The sequence below is a fragment of the Piliocolobus tephrosceles genome, chromosome 11 (genome assembly GCF_002776525.5).
Source record: "Piliocolobus tephrosceles isolate RC106 chromosome 11, ASM277652v3, whole genome shotgun sequence".
NCBI lineage: Eukaryota > Metazoa > Chordata > Mammalia > Primates > Cercopithecidae > Piliocolobus > Piliocolobus tephrosceles.
In genome coordinates, this window is record NC_045444.1 from 124508216 (window position 1) to 124526902 (window position 18687).

Below are 18687 nucleotides of genomic sequence, written 5' to 3' on the forward strand. Positions count from 1 at the left end.
TGGGCGACAGAGCGAAACTCCGTCTCAAAAAAAAAAAAAAAAAGAAACAGTTATAACGGTGTTCATTAGAAGAACTACAGACCCCAGAGCTCTCAAATCGCTAGAAGGACTTCTGCGGTAGGCCTGTGCATGATGGACAGAGGACAGGTGGGAAAGAATCACAGACACCTAGTAGGACAATGGGGCATGGCTTTGTCCCGGTTTCAGAGCACCGACACAGCATTTAGTCACCATTTACCTTCCTGGGAGGTAGGTTAGGCAGGGGGCACACTAGCCCTGCTTTGTAGGAACAGAAGTAGAGTCTCAGAGAAAACAAGTGACTTGCCTAAGAAGCCTTATTAAGTACCAGCCAGGACAGTGTATTTTCTATTCCGTGTGTTTTGGGATAACTTAGTACCGTCCCCTCCGATGAACCAGTGCCTGCAAAAGCCCTTGAGATTTGGGAAACAGGAGGCACAGATCTTAGAGTTTACCTTGTTCTTAATCAGACCTCAGGCAGTCGCCTCCAACGCGAGCGAACACGCGCTTCCCGAGGCCGTCACTCGGCAGAGGACCGGCCAGGCGCCGGATCCCAGATCCCCTTTCCCCGCCCCGCCGCGCCACGCCTGCGCGGGCACGGCCGCCCGCCCCCAAACCCCTCCCGCGGAACCCCCAGTACTGCCTGCGCGGGCGCCGGACAGCGGGCAGGGGGCGGGGCACCGCGGCGCGTCCGTTGCTAAGGCCGCGCAGCCCTAGCGACCGAACGCCCTGCGGCGGCAGCGCAGGCGCTGTGGTGGGCTCCGGTGCACTGTGGGATGGAAACGGGAGCGGCGCGTCCTGGCGGGACGGGGCGGCAGCGGCGGAGCCGGCGGCGGCCAGGAACCCGGGCTTAGGCTCGGCCGTGCCGGCTGAGGACGCAGGCGGCCAGCGGGCGGCGGGCGCCGTCATGAACGCGGCGGTGGTGAGGCGGACGCAGGAGGCGCTGGGGAAGGTGATACGGAGGCCGCCGCTGACAGAGAAGCTGCTGAGCAAGCCCCCGTTCCGCTACCTGCACGACATCATCACGGAGGTGGGCGCCGGGGCCCGGGCCCGGCCAGGTGCGGGTCGGGGTTCCGGTGGGCGCCGAGGTCAGGGCCCGGGCCGGGTGGCGCCGGGTGCGAGCCGGCTCGGGCTCAGGTGTGGGTCTGGCGCCGGGGCTGGGCCTGAGTCGGGGCCCGGGCCGGGTGTGGGCCGGGCTCGAGGTGCAGGTCGGGGACCGGGTCAGCGCCGAGTGTGAACCGAGTGTGGGCCGGGCTCGGGGTGCAGGTCGGGGGCCGGGTTAGGACCGGGTGTGGGCCGGGCTCGGGGTGCAGGTCGGGGACTGGTTCAGGACCGAGTGTGGACCGGGTATGGGCCGGACGCAGGGTGCGGGTAGGGGGCCAGGATGAGTTCCGGGGTCGGGGCGAGAGCTCTGTGCGGCCCCTGCCCGGGAGCCCGGCCTGTAGGCCCAATTCTGCGGCGCCCTCCGCGCGGAGGTCCTCTCCCTCCCCCGGCTCCGGGCCTTCGGGGAGCATTACTTCTTCCCTGCCTGCCCGTGTGTCTCTTTAGAGTGCATCTTCCATTCTGCCTGGCAGAGCTGCTTCTGTGACTCCCGCCTCCTCTAACCCTGCAGAACCCTTCTCGCTTGCCCTGAAGCATTTAGCACGTGGAAGGCTAAATCCTGGGAGAATGGAAATAATATTTTTTATACAGCTTTCTGCCCCAAAGTTTCCCTCCATACTACATTTTGGGTGCTTAATAAATGCCTGTGGGTGAATTTAGTGGAGGTGGTGGTAGGGAGACTTGGCAGGAAAAACTGTAACAGAGCGGCACACCCTGCCCTAGATTGAGATTGGTGGTCTCTGTAGCTTTTCCCCATTTGCGGATGGTGTGCTCCTCAGTGACGGAGACCCTGGCTTGCTTATTAGTATGGCTCTGGTGATCTGCACTGGGTAAGGTACATAGAAATTGCACAACAAACATCCCCTGTTGAGGGGGACCTGTCTGGGCTCGTGGTAACTCCCTGGTAACTCTTAGGAGCGTCACTGCAGGGGGTGCAGCAGCCGTTTCCATGGTGGACCCAAGGGCACGCGGGAACTCAGAGGTATGTTTTGGGATTTAGGATTCAGGTTGGACTTGCAGACTTCCAGGGCCTCATGACCTCACCTGGTGATGGTCCTCAAGCTCTGTTTCTCACTCTTTTCAACAGGTTGGGTGCCTTATTCTTGCACAGACTTTGCTTTACTGGGTCTGCCCTCCTACCTTAGCTTATAACGTGTGGGCTGGAGCATGTGCCTCTGTGTTAACACAGTGCCTAAAAATGCTCTCGAATTCACCCACATCCCAAGGCACTGCCAGCCCTGGTCACGTTCTCCCAGCTGGTGCAGCACTTACAGCCTGTCCTGGACAGTGTGTGGGGAGGGGACCTGCTGTGTAGATAGCCCGGTGGGAGCAGGACAGTGTGCCCCATCACCACCGTCCCGTTAAATAGGCAGGTACCCGTGCTCTGACCCAGAGGGAACAAGAGCCAATGTGAGCCCAGCCAGCTATAGCTGTGGCTGCCAAAACCTTTATTCTCCCAGTCCTGTCTGCCCCACTGAAATGCAGAGCCCTGAAATGCAGAGGGAGGCGCAGGGAGTGTGCCTTATCCTTGTGGGGCAGTGGTGGCCCTCAGCTCATGGTGGCTGTCCAGTCACTACCACATGGTTGGTCAGAGGCATCCTAATGGGAGAGGAGGAGGAATATGGGCTGGGTGCTGTGGCTCACGCCTGTAATCCCAGCACTCTGGGAGGCCAAGGCGGGCCGATTACTTGAGCCCAGGTGTTCAAGACCAGCCTGGCCCACATGACAAAACTCCATCTCTACTGAGAATATAAAAATGAGCTGAGTGTGGTGATGCACCTGTAATCCCAGCTACTCAGGAGGCTGAGTAGGGAAGATTGCTTGAGCCTGGAAGGTTGAGGCTGCAGTGAGCCGTGATTGTACCACTGCACTCTAGCCTGGGTGACAGAGTAAGACCCTTTCTCAAAAAAAAAAAAAAAAAAAAGGGATTGCCTTCCTGGCCAGGTAGATAGGGTGCGTGGAACGAATTGCATGTTCCCAATTAGGAACGACTGGTCTGCTCTTCTCCCATAGACTTCCTCATCTAATGCCAAAGTTGATTTCTCTCCCTGTATAAAGATAAATAAATTGTCACCTACTTGATAAAGATGTTAGAATGACTGACACATTGGAAAGGATTTTCAGATAATAGGTGAAGAGCCTCTTATGAAAATGCCTTGCTGTCCTGAATATTATACACAAATTACTGTATTAGTATTTTAGCTATAGCTAAACTAACCACCCCGTTTCATTAAGCTAGTGTGGATCCTGTGGCGTTAATGTCTCTTGTCACTTACAGTCATTGCTCACTTTTTTTTTTTTTTTAGAGGGAGTCTTGCTCTGTCGCCCAGACTGGAGTGCAGTGGCACAATCTCCACACATTGCAACTTACGCCTCCCGGGTTCAAGCAATTCTCTTGTTTCAGCCTCCTGAGTAGATGGGACTACAGGCACATGCCACTGTGTCCAGTTAATTTTTGTATTTTTAGTAGAGATGGGGTTTCGCCACGTTGGCCAGGCTGATCTCGAACTCCTGACCTCAGGTGATCCGCCTGTCTCAGCCTCCCAAAGTGCTGGGATTACAGGTATGAGCTACCGCACCCAGCCTATTGCTCACAATTTTAACTGCCAGCATCCTTGGGAAAACCTCAACAGGGACAAAATGAAAATGTTCCAGGAATGTGAAATGCAGGATGCTCTTAATATTCTACCTGTCATCTCGAGAAAAATAGTAATATAGCTCTTACATAGCGTGGTGTGGAATGAAAGCTCTTAGATTAATTAATACCTAACTTGATGCAAATTAAGGAGTTGTGGCTTGATTCCAGAGGAGGCTGACGTTAGGATGGGACTATCTTGTTTGTAAAACACAACTCTCCGTAATAAATGTGCTTTATTAGCTGACCTAGGACACACTGCTGTGGGCATACCTGTCCTTACCACATACCATGCAGCCTGCTGGTAAGGGTCCTGGCTGTTCAAAATGCTTGTTGCTACAAATTGTATTGATTTTATAGTAACCTACTACATTTCAAAAAATTTCAATTTGAGAGAACCCAGGACCCTGGCTGGGTGGGGGGGTTGAGAGGAACAGAAAAAATCATTGTCTTAAAAGCTGGTTTTAGGGCTAATTAGGAGGTACAGGTTACCTGAGGGAAGGGGTGATTGGGGAGAGAACCAAAGCAATGGGGTGTGGAGCCTGCCACCATCCTAAGAAGTGAGTTGCGACACGTGGTGAGGGGAAAGACCTTTGTAGAACTTCTAGTCTTAGAAAACTAGGCTGAGAAATTCCTTTTCTTTTTTTTTTTTTTGAGAAAGAGTCTCACTCTGTCGCTCAGGCTGGAGTCCTGTGGCGCAATTCCGGCTTACTCCAACCTCCGCCTCCCAGGTTCAAGCAATTCTGTTGCCTCAGTCTCCTGAGTAGCTGAGATTACAGGCATCTGCCACCATGTCTGCCTAATTTTTGTATTTTTAGTAGAGACAGGGGTTTCACCATGTTGGCCAGGCTGGTCTCGAACTCCTGACCTCAAATGATCCGCCTGCCTCGGCCTTCCAAAGTGCTGGGATTACAGGTATAAGCCACTGTGCCCAACCAAAGTTCCTTTTCTTTTTGGAATCTATTTCCTCCATTGCACCTGAAGGACTCTTGTAAAATGCTGTTCCAGGTCCTCCTTGTGGTCCTTTGGCTCAGTTCACGTCCCTGAGTGGCTTCACAGGGCCTCTGTACCAGGCCCCGAGTGTCTCTCTGTCCTGAGGCTCCTGCTGTCCTACATTTCCCTTGCACAGAACTCTATGGGTCCTGGACCTTGTGTGGACTTTCTTTCTTTTTTTTTTTTTTCTCTTTTTTTTGAGACAGAGTCTGGCCCTGTCGCCAGGCTGGAGTGTAGCGGCTCAGTACAATCTCCGCTTCCCGGCTTTAAGTGATTCTCCTGCCTCAGCCTCCCATGTAGTTGTGACTATAGGCATGCGCCACCACACCCAACTAATTTTTGTATTTTTAGTGGAGACGGTGTTTCACCATGTTGGCCAGGATGGTCTCAATCTCCTGATCTCGCGATCTGCCCGCCTCGGCCTCCCAAAGTGCTGGGGTTACAGGCGTGAGCCACCACGCCCGGCCATGTGGACTTCCTTATGACTGGCATGTGCATGTGAAATGCCCCCTTGCCCAACTCTTCTGTAAGCCTGGTCCCCATCTAGGTATGATTCCTCCAGGAAGGGTTCCCTGCCACCCCTGCCCCTCCCAGATTGTGGATTACGTACCAAGCCTGAGTGCTTCCTTAGTACCTGCATGGTGTCATCTTTACCCATCTGTCCACACAGCCAGCCTGAGTTCTAAGAGGATCTGGCTGGCTTCTGCCCTGCACAACACGTGTAGTAGACATCAGACATTTCTTGAGTAAGTGGATGATTCAAGTCTGGGCTGCTAGTCAATTCTGACACCTCCCGAGTGTGGAGCTGAGTGTGGATGAGGCTGGTGAGGCGGCTGTCCGTGCGGTGACACGGTGGCTTTTCTTTCTCTCTTGAAGGTGATTAGAATGACTGGTTTCATGAAAGGCCTCTACACAGACGCCGAGATGAAGTCTGAGAATGTGAAGGTGGGTTTGAGTCGGGCTTCTCCTGTTGACCCCTCGCCTTAACGGATGGGATTTTTTGTAGGCCAGGTAGTGTGGCGTGTGTCATTTCTGTGCTGCATGTGGTTGGAATACAAGGTCAGTGAATTCATGAATTGATATATACCCTTTCTCATTTCATTTTCTCATTGTGGTAACTGGATATCATGCTAGTTTTATTCACTGAAAAATGGGATTAGTATTTCAAAGGTTAATGCTAGCCCGTCAACTAAATCAAAGGCTTTAATGAATTGTTTTTGTTTTGTCAGTAAAAGGTCAGTATTTCTAGATTTGTTATATATCTAAAAATAGTTTTGTATGTAAACAGAAACTATCCTATGCCTGTAGAACATACTGAAGATAATGCATACCCTTCAAAGTATTGTAATATTTATATTTTCAATGGAAATGTTTCAGGATAAAGATGCAAAAATTAGCTTCCTACAAAAGGCCATAGACGTGGTTGTAATGGTGTCGGGAGAGCCACTGTTGGTCAAACCAGCCCGAATCGTGGCCGGGCATGAGCCTGAAAGAACAAATGAGCTTCTCCAGATAATTGGAAAATGCTGCCTCAACAAGGTACTACTGCTGTCCTGGCATTTTGAACTTACTTAGTACTTGAGTAAAAGGTAGTCGGGGGTGAGGGACTCATATGTGCGGGCGGTTTAGGGAAGGAGTTTCAGTGGTGTCTGTCAAACACTGTACTTTGAATCTGATCCCACCCCTTCTGGAGCCCCAGAGATACAGGAGGAGTAATTTAAAACTGAATGATAAGACAAATAAGGGTATGTTATACGCAAGTTCTGCAAGCTTTCAATATAAAATCGGGAACCCCGCAGGCACTGTGTGCCGGTCTGGTGGCTGGAGGCCCAGGCTTCCATGGCCTCTGGCTTTCTCCTTTCTGGGGCTCCTTTGAGGACAGGTGGCTGCTTCCAGCCAGGGCTGCAGTGGCTGCAGGAACGCTTTTCTTCTTCCCTGGGTCTTATGGGAGTCTCTGTTCTCTTCCTGCATCTGCAGCCTCTGGTATCTGCTTGTCTGTTGCCCTTCCTCTCTCTCTCTTCCACCCTTTCTCTCTCTCTTGGTTGCTGTTTCAGTTGTACAGGGAGTAGATTTTTTTCTTCCTGAGCTTTTCACCCTGGGCTAGAAACTTGGGTGTCAGGCCTCAGGCTTCTCTGGTTAGGTCCAGTCTGGGCCATGTTTGCCCAAACGTTGGAGAAGGTCTTTCCCCAGGGTCTTCCTTCTTTTGAAGGCCGAGTGGTCCCCCATGGAGGAGCAGGTTGGACTTGTATAGAGAGTATGATTAATACAGTTTTTCACATACCTAGTGGGTGATTGGCTGGGGGCTGACCTTAAATGTGACCCAAACGGGAACAGGTAGGTTTCAGCCCCCTCAACAGCAGTGGGTCGTGGAGGTGCGTAGTGGTGTCAGGCCGACTCCTAGGAGTCCCCCCCGGTGCAGGTCCAGCGTGCAAACTTAGAGACTTGGAAGCAGATTTTGCCAGTACATTGGCCTCTGTGCCTAGACTCCCCAGCTCCCCTTCCCGGGTCCTTTATGTTGCTCATCTTTCTCAAAAGCACATCTGGCTCCTATCTCCTCTGCTGAATCTTCTCCGGCTTCCAGTAGCGTTGGGGCCGAGCCAGCTCCATGGCACAGCTTGTGAGCCCCCTAGAGACCTGCTGCTACTTCTTTCCCTTCAGATCCTTCTCTTGTTTCCCACACCTGAGCCCTCCACTCCAGTCACCATGCACCCCCTCATTCAGCCCTGGCCCGCTGTCTCCTGTCAGCCTCTTGCCCTGGTGCTGTTGGCTTCTTGGTGCCTGAGCTGCCTTCCTCCTCCAGCCTCACCCAGCAGCAATGTGGCATCTGTGAGCGCTTCCTTGAGCCTGGGCCTCTCCTCCCTCCCAGGCCGACGTAGGTGCCCCTATAGGCTTCCTATAGCCTGTTGTTTAATTGTTGTGTTTGTCTGTGTCCCCAGTACATGGCGTGTCTTTGGCCTAAATGGAGCCGGGCATGCGGCAGTCACTCAGCGTGTGCTTGTGGAATGAGTGTGTTGAGTGAGTGGGACTCCTGGCTGGAAGTGTCCTGCACTCTGGATGGCTGTCAGGGATGCTGGAGAAGGAATTTTTGCATTTGACGGGGCTTGAATTAGATCAGTTTTTTTCCCCCATAATTTTATTATTGTGTTAAAATCCCTATGACATAAAATTTGCCATCTTAACCATGTTGAAGTGTACACTTCAGTGCTGGTAAATTCAGTCATGTACAGCCATCACCACCTTCCATCTCCAGGACTCTTCTTGCAAAACAGACTCTGTCCCCATGAAACACTAACTTCCTCTTGTCCCATCCCCCGGCCCCTGGCATCCTTCATTCTACTTTCTGTCTCTATGAATCTGACTACTCTAGGGACCTCGGCTAAGTGGAGTCATAGAGTATTTGTCCTTTTTTTGACTGGCTTATTTCACTTAATATAACGTTCTCAAGATTTATGCATGTTGTGGCATGTATCAGAATTTCATCCCTTTTTAGGGCTGAATGATACTCCATTGTAATGGATATACCATATTTTGTTTATCCACTCAACTGTCAATGGTACAGTTCGCTCCCACGTTTTAGCTATTATGAATAATGCTGCTATGAACATGGGTATACAAGTATCTCTTCAAGACCCTGTTTTCCATTTTTTTGGATAAATACCCAGAAGGGGAATTATTGGGTCATATGGTAAATCTGTGCCTAATTTTTTGAGGAACTGTTATACTGTTTTCCATAATGGCTGTATCATTTTACATATCCGTCCACAGTGCATGAGAGTTTTAATTTTTCCTTATCCTTGCCAATGCTTATTGTTTTGTGTTTTTTTTCAGAGCAGCCATCCTGATGGGTGTGAGGTGGTTAGATAAAATCTTAAGGCACTTATGGCTGGGATTCTACGATCCCATTAGAAGTTTAAGGCATGGGTCAGCTGTACTGACCTTGAATACACACATTCACATTTGACAGCTTGGGTAGACTTGAACCAGGATTCATTTAGCTTGGGTGGATGCTACTGTTAATGACCAAAGTGTTGAAAGTAATAGTTATCAAGATATGCTGTGCTTTGTATGTGATAATAACATGTTCAAAAAATATTTTATCCTTTGAATTTCATTGTAGACAGAGAATCTGTCTCATGAGCTATCTTTGAATGGCGATGTTCTATTTGTTACGTGTGCGGATCTCATTTCACCTAACACCTCATTTCCTTCCATTTGGATGACAAGCTCTCCAGTGACGATGCGGTACGGAGGGTTTTAGCTGGAGAGAAGGGAGAAGTGAAAGGCCGGGCCTCACTGACCTCAAGATCTCAGGAATTGGATAATAAGAGTGTGCGAGAAGAAGAGTCCAGAGTTCACAAAAATACGGAGGTGAGTTGCAAGTCGCACATCTTTGAAAATGAAATAGTGAGTCTTTTTGTAGCTTAGGTAAAAATGTTCATGAATGATTTTATTTTTATTTCATAGGAGAGAGGAGACTCTGAAATAAAAGAGAGAAGTACAAGCAGAGATCGAAAACAGAAAGAAGAACTGAAAGAAGACAGCAAGCCAAGAGAAAAGGACAGGGACAAGGGGAAGGCCAAGGAGAATGGCGGAAACAGACACAGAGAAGGGGAGAGAGAGAGAGCCAAAGCCCGGGCCAGGCCAGACAGTGAGCGACAGAAAGACAGAGGCAACAGGGAGCGGGACAGAGACTCCGAGCGTGAGAAGGAGACAGAGAGAAAGAATGAGAGGGGAAAAGAGAAGGAGAGACTGAGAGACAGGGACCGAGAGCGCGACCGAGACAAAGGGAAGGACAGGGACAGACGGAGAGTGAAAAACGGGGAGCACTCCCGGGACCTGGACAGGGAGAAGAACAGAGAGCATGACAAACCCGAGAAAAAGGTAAAGTCTTCCTGAAAACCTTGCCATTTGCTTAGCAAGAGTTTGTGATGGTGTCAGTCATGATTTTTATCTTTCTTACAATGTGACTAGGAAACTGGTTTTCTTTTATGCCTATTTAAAATCATGACAATCTTGGATTCTCAGTAGAAACCCAAAGAGATGCTTATTTCTTGTCAGTTGTGTTTTGGGTTTTTTTGTTCATCCCTTAATAGAAGTTTATTGTTCAGCCAATCATTTATGAACTCATTATTCAGTGAGTTTTTAACCATTTCCTACTTCATGTCCAGGGAGAAGTCTGCTGGATTATAAGCTCCCTAAGAGCATAAGCCAGAGATGTCACTCATATTCACTGTTGGATACCCAGTCTGGTAGAGTGTCTGACACATAGCAGCTTTGCAGTAAATACTTGGTGGTGGAATGGATTGAGCATCCAGGCAAGGGGTGATGGGCTTTTCAGATCATGAAACATTGGATGAAATTGGTCAATTGATAGTGGTTTCTGAGGTCTCCCTTTATGGAATTTTGATGTGGGAGTGGTAGAAGATAATTTGAAGGGGGAAGTCAGGAAAATATTATTAAATGCTTGCTCTTTTTAGAGTTTAATGATTCCCCACCAGGCCTGTGGAGAAATCAACGTTTTTCAGAGTTTGAGCTGATTTGCCATGTTGCTCTTGTCCTTGTCTCGCAGGTGTTTTAAGATGTGTGGCTTCTCCCGTGCATGTCGTTTGTGTCATTTGTGTCACTCTCAGTATTGCTCTGAAGGCTTTGGAGTAGCCTCCACCTTAGCATTGCAAGCAGTGTTTATGTGCAGTCTGAGTTGTGCATGTGATGTCTTTAGGAGCATGGACATTGCTCAGTTATTGAAGATTAGGGCTGCTTTCAGGGGCTTTTAGGCATTAGCAGATAAGCACAATAAGACCGGAGTTTACTGTAATTCTTGTTTAATTAAATTTTCAGGTAAATTTAGGGTTTGCCAGAAAATCCTACTGGTTTCAAACTGTTTTCTAAATGTGTGAATTCCTTCTGGACCCACCGTGTGTGTTGGGGATGTTTTCCCAGACACCCATTCTCTGGGGGATGTGAAATTGCAAAGCATCCTGCGAAATGTTGGAAATCGTCTTGTCTCTAGCTGCTAGGAAGGAGACACTGAGGTTGGGAAGGGATCCAGATCTGCCCAGTGATCCGGACGGGCAGTGAGGGGCAGGGCCTGAGTTGGTGCCATGGCCTTTTCCTCCTGGGACAGCCATCTTGTCTTGTGGCACTGCGTCTCATGGTGCGCCTGCCCAGGGGAGGGGAGTGGGCGCCACAGGACTGACCCTGAGGGGAATCCTGTGAACCAGGCTTTCCTGTGGGGGTCAGTACAAGCCTGTTTTGAGATCTGTGGGTCACAATGGGATAGGGGGTGCCTATCGGGCAAGGTTGTGGTTTTGTTCATAATTGAACGTAGTGTTCTACGGGGCATTTTGGAGTTTTACTATTTAAAATGTCACTCATTCCCCCTCCACTGCACATCCTGGAGTAATGTACTGTATGATATGTGTCATAACCTGGCCTTCCTTATGAGTCTTAGAAATTACAAAGACATTCCCCATCTTTTGCTCCTTTTTAGAGGTGTAAGAAAAAGTATTTTTCATGGACCTGATTTTTCTGAGGCACCAGTATATTCTGGTGTATTTTGCTGTGCATGAGGCAGCCTAGGAAGGGGCCAACGTTCCTCAGCTCTCAAGGCCTTCGGATTGGGGGTCCCCACGCTATGTTCCCTAAAACTGCTAATGAGATGACTGGCTTTTGAAGTAGAGAGAAACCATTCCAAAGAAATTCCTAGAGGCTCAGCCGGGCATGATGACTCATGCCTGTAATCCCAGCACTTTGGGAGGCCGAGGTGGGTGGATCACGAGGTCAAGAGATCGAGACCTTCCTGGCCAACATGGTGACGAAATCCTGTCTCTACTGAAAAAAAAATTACAAAAATTAGCTAGGTGTGGTGGTGTGCGCCTGTAGTCCCAGCTACTCAGGAGGCTGAGGCAGGAGAATTGTTTGAACTCAGGAGGTGGAGGTTGCAGTGAGCCGACATCACGCCACTGCACTCCAGCCTGGGTGACAGAGCGAGACTGTCTCAAACAACAACAACAACAAAAAGAAATTCTTAGAGGCTAATATTTGGGAACATATCAGAGCCAAGTATAATGATGGTTTTGTTTAAAAGCATCTGAGACCATGGCGAAGTGATTTTTTCCTGCGTAAAGCTGATGCTTGGTTGCCGTGAGATTTGTGTGGATCTCGCGTGGTGGTTTTGCTTGCCAGGCTCTTCTGTGGACAATCTGGGGGCTTCATTGAGCCGCATGGGTCTGGGAGGCAGCTGCATCCTTTCCTCTGGTGAAAAGCGCCAGGCAGGTGTGAGCTGCTGTGAGGCGCTTCCCAAGGAATCCCAGTTCCCAGGGACCTTAGTCACATCTATGCTGGGGAGGCAAGAGACTCAAGTTCTAACCCCGGTTCTGCCGCAGTCATTCTTTATCCTCTTCCCCATTTTATTTCTGTCTAGTTGAAAGGCTGATGAGATCCTAGGCTACCTCATGGGCTTTTGCGAAGAAGAGGTGAAATAGTAGATATGAAAACACTCAGAAAATTAAGAGTGCAGTGGAGCGGACAAGGTGCTAGGTTAGACTGGCCACGTGGGGATCCCAGGCCCCTCTCTTAACTGCCCCTTTTATGGGTAGCATGTGCGCAATGCCCAGCCTGCAGTCATGGGTAATTACTGCTGCTAAAATCTGATATCTTCATAATTAACTTATGAGGACATTGAATGGTTGAAATATTGAACAGGCTTTCTTTGCTTTTCAGTCTTCCTGGAGGAAAATCTCAATGAAGATAATGTGTTCTTCTCCTTCTACTCTGAGATATGTCTTCTAGAGAAGTGATTTAAGGCGTGAGATGAGATGGTGTTTACGGTTTTCATGTAGTTTATGTTATGAGAGTGCTTTCCTCACTTACAGTCTGAAGCCTTTGCTTAAAAATAATTGCCCCATTCTGTTAATGAAGTTAGCCTATGATCAGTAGAGGCGGCTAGGAGCAGTTTCTCTGTGGGTGTTGGAGGTTTGTATTGTTCATTCCCTCCCTCACTTCCAGATCCCCGGCTTTCCCTGCGATATGTTTCCAGGAAGTTCAGTGTGGCATAGGGATTTGTGTTCATGTAGCTTCCTGAGAGGCAGGAATATTTGAAGTCCTTGCCCACCTATTTGCCCTTATGAGAAGAGATCTCCCTGCCATTGGCTTGGAGACTCTCGGGGAATGCAGGCAGCAGTAGCAATCATGGCCATCAGAGCTGGACTGGCGATGTGGTGTTCTCATGGGAAGAATGATTTCACTGTTGGTCAGTGTTATAGAAAATATCTTGGCATATTTTTAGATATTACGGATTGGAATAATTCTGAAGTTTGAATTTTTTTTTTTTTTAATAGTCAGCAAGCTCAGGGGAGATGTCTAAAAAGTTGTCAGATGGAACTTTTAAAGACTCCAAGGCTGAAACAGAGGTAAACTTTAAAAAATAACTTTAAGAGATGTCAACTTGTAGCTGTGTTGAAACAGTGAATGTTGTGTGCTCCCCTGGTCCACTGAGGCATGGAGGGAGCACATGGTCATGGCCTATCTGTAATAGGTCCATTTTATTTGGTTGTAAAAGTAATGAGTTAAATGCTTTACCTCCTGGTAAAATAGATGGGGGTATGTATTCTCTGATTTTCTGTGGGGCACTCCTGGGTTTACTTATGCCTTTATATGACTAGTGTGATGTGTGGTGTGATAGGGTTGTCATTTTGGGGAGAAGGGGAAGGTGGCACTCACGATGGGTCTGGAAGAGGCGTAAGTCACCAGGCAGATGGGGCCAGTGGGAGGGACCCCTCCAACCTCTGGTTGGCCTGTTCAGGACTCCACGATGCGTTTCCTGGGGCTCGCCACGGTCTCCACATGGGCCATCTTGTGGAGGTTACACTCATCCCAAGCAGTAGGGGCCACTGAGAGGTTGAAGCTAACTTTCGTAGTCCAATTCCCATTTCAGGAAGTATTCATGAGGCTGCAGGGGAGCTGGGTTAGGCATCGAGTAGAGGCTGGGGGGCCAGTTAGAGGAGAGAGGTGGTAAGACTGGAACTGTGCCAGTGGAGGGAGGAATAGGATGTGCTGTTTCCTTTGGTTAGTGTTCTGTTTAAATACGTATAAATTTTTACCTTCAGAGTTGCTTACAAGTGCATTTAAGTAATTAAGTATATAGCAACAGAAGTGGAGTCCTCATAAGCACAACTGATAAGACGGTGTTTCTCAAAGTGTAGTGAGCAGATTGTTGACCTCTTTAGGGCTGCGCAAAATGATGGAATTCTAAATATATTGCGAAAAGGCTTTTGGCCTACATGTTAATTCGCACTCTCAGTTCTTGAGTCCTTAGTGATACTGAGTTTTTAAAGCATATGGGCACTATTGCTGGATTTCATACTTGTTCTTCCTCAAGCAGAGCTTAAAAAGTAAACCTGCTTATGATATTGCTGTGTAATGCATCAATTAATTTCTTTTCATTCTTTTTTCTTTAAGACTGAGATTTCCACTAGAGCATCCAAGTCATTGACAACAAAAACAACAAAACGGCGATCCAAAAATTCAGTGGAAGGTACTGCAAAACTTATGTATGTAGCTGAAAATATGGATATTAGTTTTTTGTTTTTTTTTTTGTCTTAATCCCAGTGTCTAGTAGGAAAGAACTCCTGTGGCTGGAAAACAGACTTGCTGTATCTGGGAATGAATAGCGTGTGGAAATAATGAAGATTTGTGGCTGTGACATACACATGCCTGTGTGCAGAAGTGTGTGAGCTGATGACATCAGGGTAGAGTAGCCCCTCTTTGCTGGAGATCTGTGTTGAAATGTAAAAGTTGTGATCAAATTTTCATTTTCCAGAAATACTTAGTCATCTTCATTTCAGTAGTTCTGTCCTTTGCGTTGGCAGCCTACATTTAATCCTCGTGCAGGTTGGACGTAGAGCATGTAGGCAGATAATGTTTATGTGTTTAAAAACCACAGAAATTATGATTGGAAGTCATGCTAAAAGTCGAACGTGCAGGCCTGGCCTACGGTTCGCTGAAGGATAGTACCTCACAATCCTGTCTAACACACCAGTGTCAGGCAAATGCAGGGAAGCCCTGTTGGAGGCCACTGGCGTTGGAGGCTTATTTTTCATTGAAGTATGAAGTTACTTTGAATGAGCAGTGCTAGTTTCTGAAAAATCATCCTTTTCCTAAATTGTATAAGTTAAAGAAGGGTGGCAAGATGTAGTAGTGGGAATTTTTCCCTTAGAAAGGAGGCTTAAATGGTAGGGTTCCACTTGTGCACAATAATTAGCAATGCGTTTGTGACCAGCTTTGTGCTAGAAGCCTTTGTTGTCTTTTGGTTGAACGCTGTGGGGTGGGTTTCCAGAAGCGCAGTGGCTGGCACAAAGGGTATGGCATTATGGCTACCGCGTGCCCTCAATGGCCCTTCACCCCACACCTTCTCCAGTGTTGTAAAGGCATGCTGATTTTGATGGACGAAAAACAAAAAGTTGATTACTAGTGAAATGGTAATTGTTGTCATGTGTGAATGTTTTGGGCTTCTCTGACCTGCCTGTTCTTTGGTTTCCCTGGGTTCTTCTTGCTTCTGGAGTCTGCGTTCTTACTGATTTGCATGCGCATGCTGTATGTTAAGGACATCTGCCAGTTTGCCAATTTTTGCATTAGTGTTTCTTTTCCAGTTTGTTTCTACTAATTATATTTGGTTTGGTTTCTGATTTGCCTGGGTGTTAAATTGGTATGTGCCTGAGGCCTCTAATCTTTTTTTTTGTAATCTGTCCAGAGATTTGAGAGGTGAAGATTTGCATTTCGTCATACATTTTTTTACTTTATTTCTTATGTTCTGTCTTACTTTACTTCATGGTATAAGGTGAGGCTCTGAATCTATTTTGTCAGAATAATTCATCAGTAATTTCAGGATCACTTCTTAATTGAATGCTTCTCTCCTGCTCTGTGATGCCTTTTGTAGTCTGGGTTATAGGCTTTTTTGTGTGTGGTGTTTTTTACTTCTACTGTTTTATTTTTACTATTAGTTTCCTATCATTGTTCTTTTCAGAAAAGTTTTAAGCCATCTTATTTGCTTATTCTTCCGGATGAATTTTAAAAGCACTTCATGACTCAAGAATTCCACTCTTGCAAAATAAACAAACGTCTCAGAATTTAATTGGATTTGTGTTGAATATATGCATTCATTAGTTTAGGAAGATTAGACACCTCTAACTTCAGCTTCGTGAGGGTGTTCCCCTCTTCCGAGAACACGTTGCATGTGCTTGGGTATGTCTGTTGGTCACAGTGGTTGCTCACTGGTTTATTTTATTTTATTTATTTTATTTATTTATTTTGAGACGGAGTCTCACTCTGTCGCCAGGCTGGAGTGCAATGGCATAATCTTGGCTCACTGCAGCCTCTGCCTCCCGGGTTCAATCGATTCTCCTGCCTCAGCCTCCCGAGTAGCTGGGATTACAGGTGTATGCCACCACGCCCAGCTAATTTTATGTATTTTTCATAGAGACAGGGTTTCACCATGTTGGCCAGGCTGGTCTTGAACTCCTGACCTGAAGTGATCCGCCCACCTCAGCCTCCCAAAGTGCTAGGATTACAGCCCTAAGCCACCGTGCCTGGCCTGTTGTTGCCTCTTAATCCAGTAGTTCTTTTGTTGATTCTTTTGGCTTTCCTAAGCAGGCAGTTGGATCATCCGCCTTTCTTTTCTAATCACTGCGATATGTGCATCTGTGTTTGCTGGTGAGCTTGTGCTCTAGGGTTCTTTTGTATGATCTTAAGAGATTTTCTTACCAGGCATTTATGGGCTTTTTGACACTGAGATTCCCTGAGCTGTCAACAGCTCAGTGGACTCTTGTCTTCCTCTCCTGCTAGCTGGGCACTGACCTCCCTATGGGTCCCCCAGCAAAGCTGGCACTCTGCCTGAACATTCTGCCTTGCTTAAGTAGGTTCACATTTGGGCAAATGCCCAGTACCCGGAGGTGTGTGAGACACTGGAGCTCTGTGTTCTGCTTAAGGGGATGAATGAGCCTTTACTACAGGGTGTGAGGGTATCACATTGGTAAACATACTTAGACTCTTAAAGTCATTCTGGAATCCCTGCAGAATCCAGAAAGCATTCTGCCCAAGAATATTATAATGTTTGCTTATTTCTAAGTAGTGCATAGAGAGCTGATCACTTTGCCTTTTGAGTACATTTTAATTTCATTTGTTTGTTAACTGGGTTTTACATTACATTACAGATTACGTTTAATATATATTTTCATTGTGCTGTTTTATGTCAGGAAGAAGGGACCCTAAAACCAGTGAAAATAGTCTTTCCCCTGAAAAAGAACATAACTCTTCCTACTGTAAAGCTAAGAAGGAACATAGCATGAAACAGCTCGGTAAGCTCAGTGAACCATAGTGGAGGCTGTGAGTGAATGTTGAGAGTTGAGACCTTTACTGCCTGGTCCTTTGCTTCTACTTGGTCATTGAGCATGTGGAGGTCTGCGGGGGTGGTTGGCATAGGTGTGGCCCTTCTTGACCTGGGGCCTGAGCTCTAGAACACTGCCTTCTGGCCAGAGTGGAGAGGGGGCAAAGGGGCATGTTGGCCCCATGCAGCGCTGCCCCTGGCCGAGTGAGGATTTCCTACCCTGAATCAATCACAGGCTTAAATTGTCCATTTGAGTTTTCTTTCAATGATTCTGCAGACATTTATGATAATAAAGAGAACACAGGGGTACATATGTGCATGTTAGTTTGTGATGAATCTTCAAGGAAAATGAAGCCAAGAGGAGCAGGGATGAGGGGCGGGAGCAGGGAAGGCCTCTCCGAGGGAGGACACCTGGACAGAGAGCTGACTTGGGTGAAGGAGGACATGCAGGTATGTGAGTGGTGAGGTGGGTGGAGAGAGGAACAGTGATAGGGTAAAGGACTGGGCCAGGAAGCAGGGCCCAGAGCTGCTGGTCCCAGAGCTGCTGGTCCTGGTCCATAGCAGCTGTGTGGTTTACAGTGAGTGCACACAGAAGTACTTGAAGAGTTTTAAGCAGCACAGAGGCAAGATTTGACTTAGGTTTTAGAACTCCTCCTTTTAAAACTGTGGCATGGCAGGAGTAAAGGCTGCAGAGCAGTGAGGAGGGGCCGTGGCATCTGGATGAGAGGAGGTGAGGGTTGGGACCAGAGTGCCAGCGCTGAGAGCAGGTTGGGTTTACTGTGCTGATGGGTGGGGTACCACTTGTTTGAATGAAGAAATCAAAGATGAGATTCATTCTGGGGGGGTCTGGGCTCCTAGGGGGTGGCCTGGCCTTTATTGACATGGAAGGTTCTGGGAGACGCTGATTGGTGGAATGGGTGGCAGTGTTAGGAATTCTGTGTTGGACAACAAATTTGAGATGGCTGTGGACCAACCAAGTAGAAACATCTAGTAGACAGCTGGAGGTATTGACTTGGAGATCAGGAGAGAGCTGGAGAAACGGAAGGGAAAAACAAAAAATGGAGAGTTCTAGCATACAAGCGGTGTTTACGGACATGGACCTTTGTGCAGTAATGGGTCCAGGGGCGTGTGTAGGTAGGAAGGGCGTGGTGAACTCTGGAGCCTGCTGTGGTCCCCCAGGTCAGAAGAGGAGGAGAAGGAGGAGCGGGAAGAGGAGGAGGAGGAGGAAGAGGAGGAGGAGGAGGGAGGATTATCCTTGCAAAGGAAATAGAGGGCCAACAAGTTGGAGGGAAATTTGGAGAGGAAGAAAGTGTTAGGGAAGGAGAGGGGGTTTCTTGTCAAGCTGTAATGAGGGGAGTCATGTGGAGGCTGAGAACTGACCATTTAGTTGACAAGACAGTTTGCTGGTGACCTTGGTGTAACCCTTATAAATCCCAACTAAAACAACCAAACACAAAATCTTTTATAATATTTTGATCTGTTGCTAACTATTTTATGTCAGGAAGGAAGGAGGATAATATTTCAGCTAAAATTTTAGACTCCGTAGTGTCTGGAATAA

At 47.8% G+C, this 18687-nt stretch overlaps 1 protein-coding gene across 6 annotated transcripts in view; it reads left to right on the plus strand.

The window, feature by feature from the left end:
• The first annotated feature begins 782 nt into the window (after positions 1–782).
• TRAF3IP1 (TRAF3 interacting protein 1) overlaps positions 783–18687 on the plus strand; it is an 82675-nt gene continuing 64770 nt past the window's right edge. For 4 of the 6 annotated variants that reach the window (XM_026446878.1, XM_026446881.1, XM_026446880.1 and 1 more), the window contains exons 1-7: positions 822–1048; positions 5624–5692; positions 6125–6286; positions 8972–9115; positions 9212–9628; positions 13087–13158; positions 14207–14282. In XM_026446878.1, the coding sequence (XP_026302663.1) occupies positions 926–1048; positions 5624–5692; positions 6125–6286; positions 8972–9115; positions 9212–9628; positions 13087–13158; positions 14207–14282 (1063 nt within the window). In that variant the 5' untranslated portion in view covers positions 822–925. Of the gene's footprint in view, positions 1049–5623; positions 5693–6124; positions 6287–8971; positions 9116–9211; positions 9629–13086; positions 13159–14206; positions 14283–18687 lie in introns of all 6 variants that reach the window. The other 2 variants (XM_026446877.1, XM_026446879.1) reach the window with 2 other exon arrangements.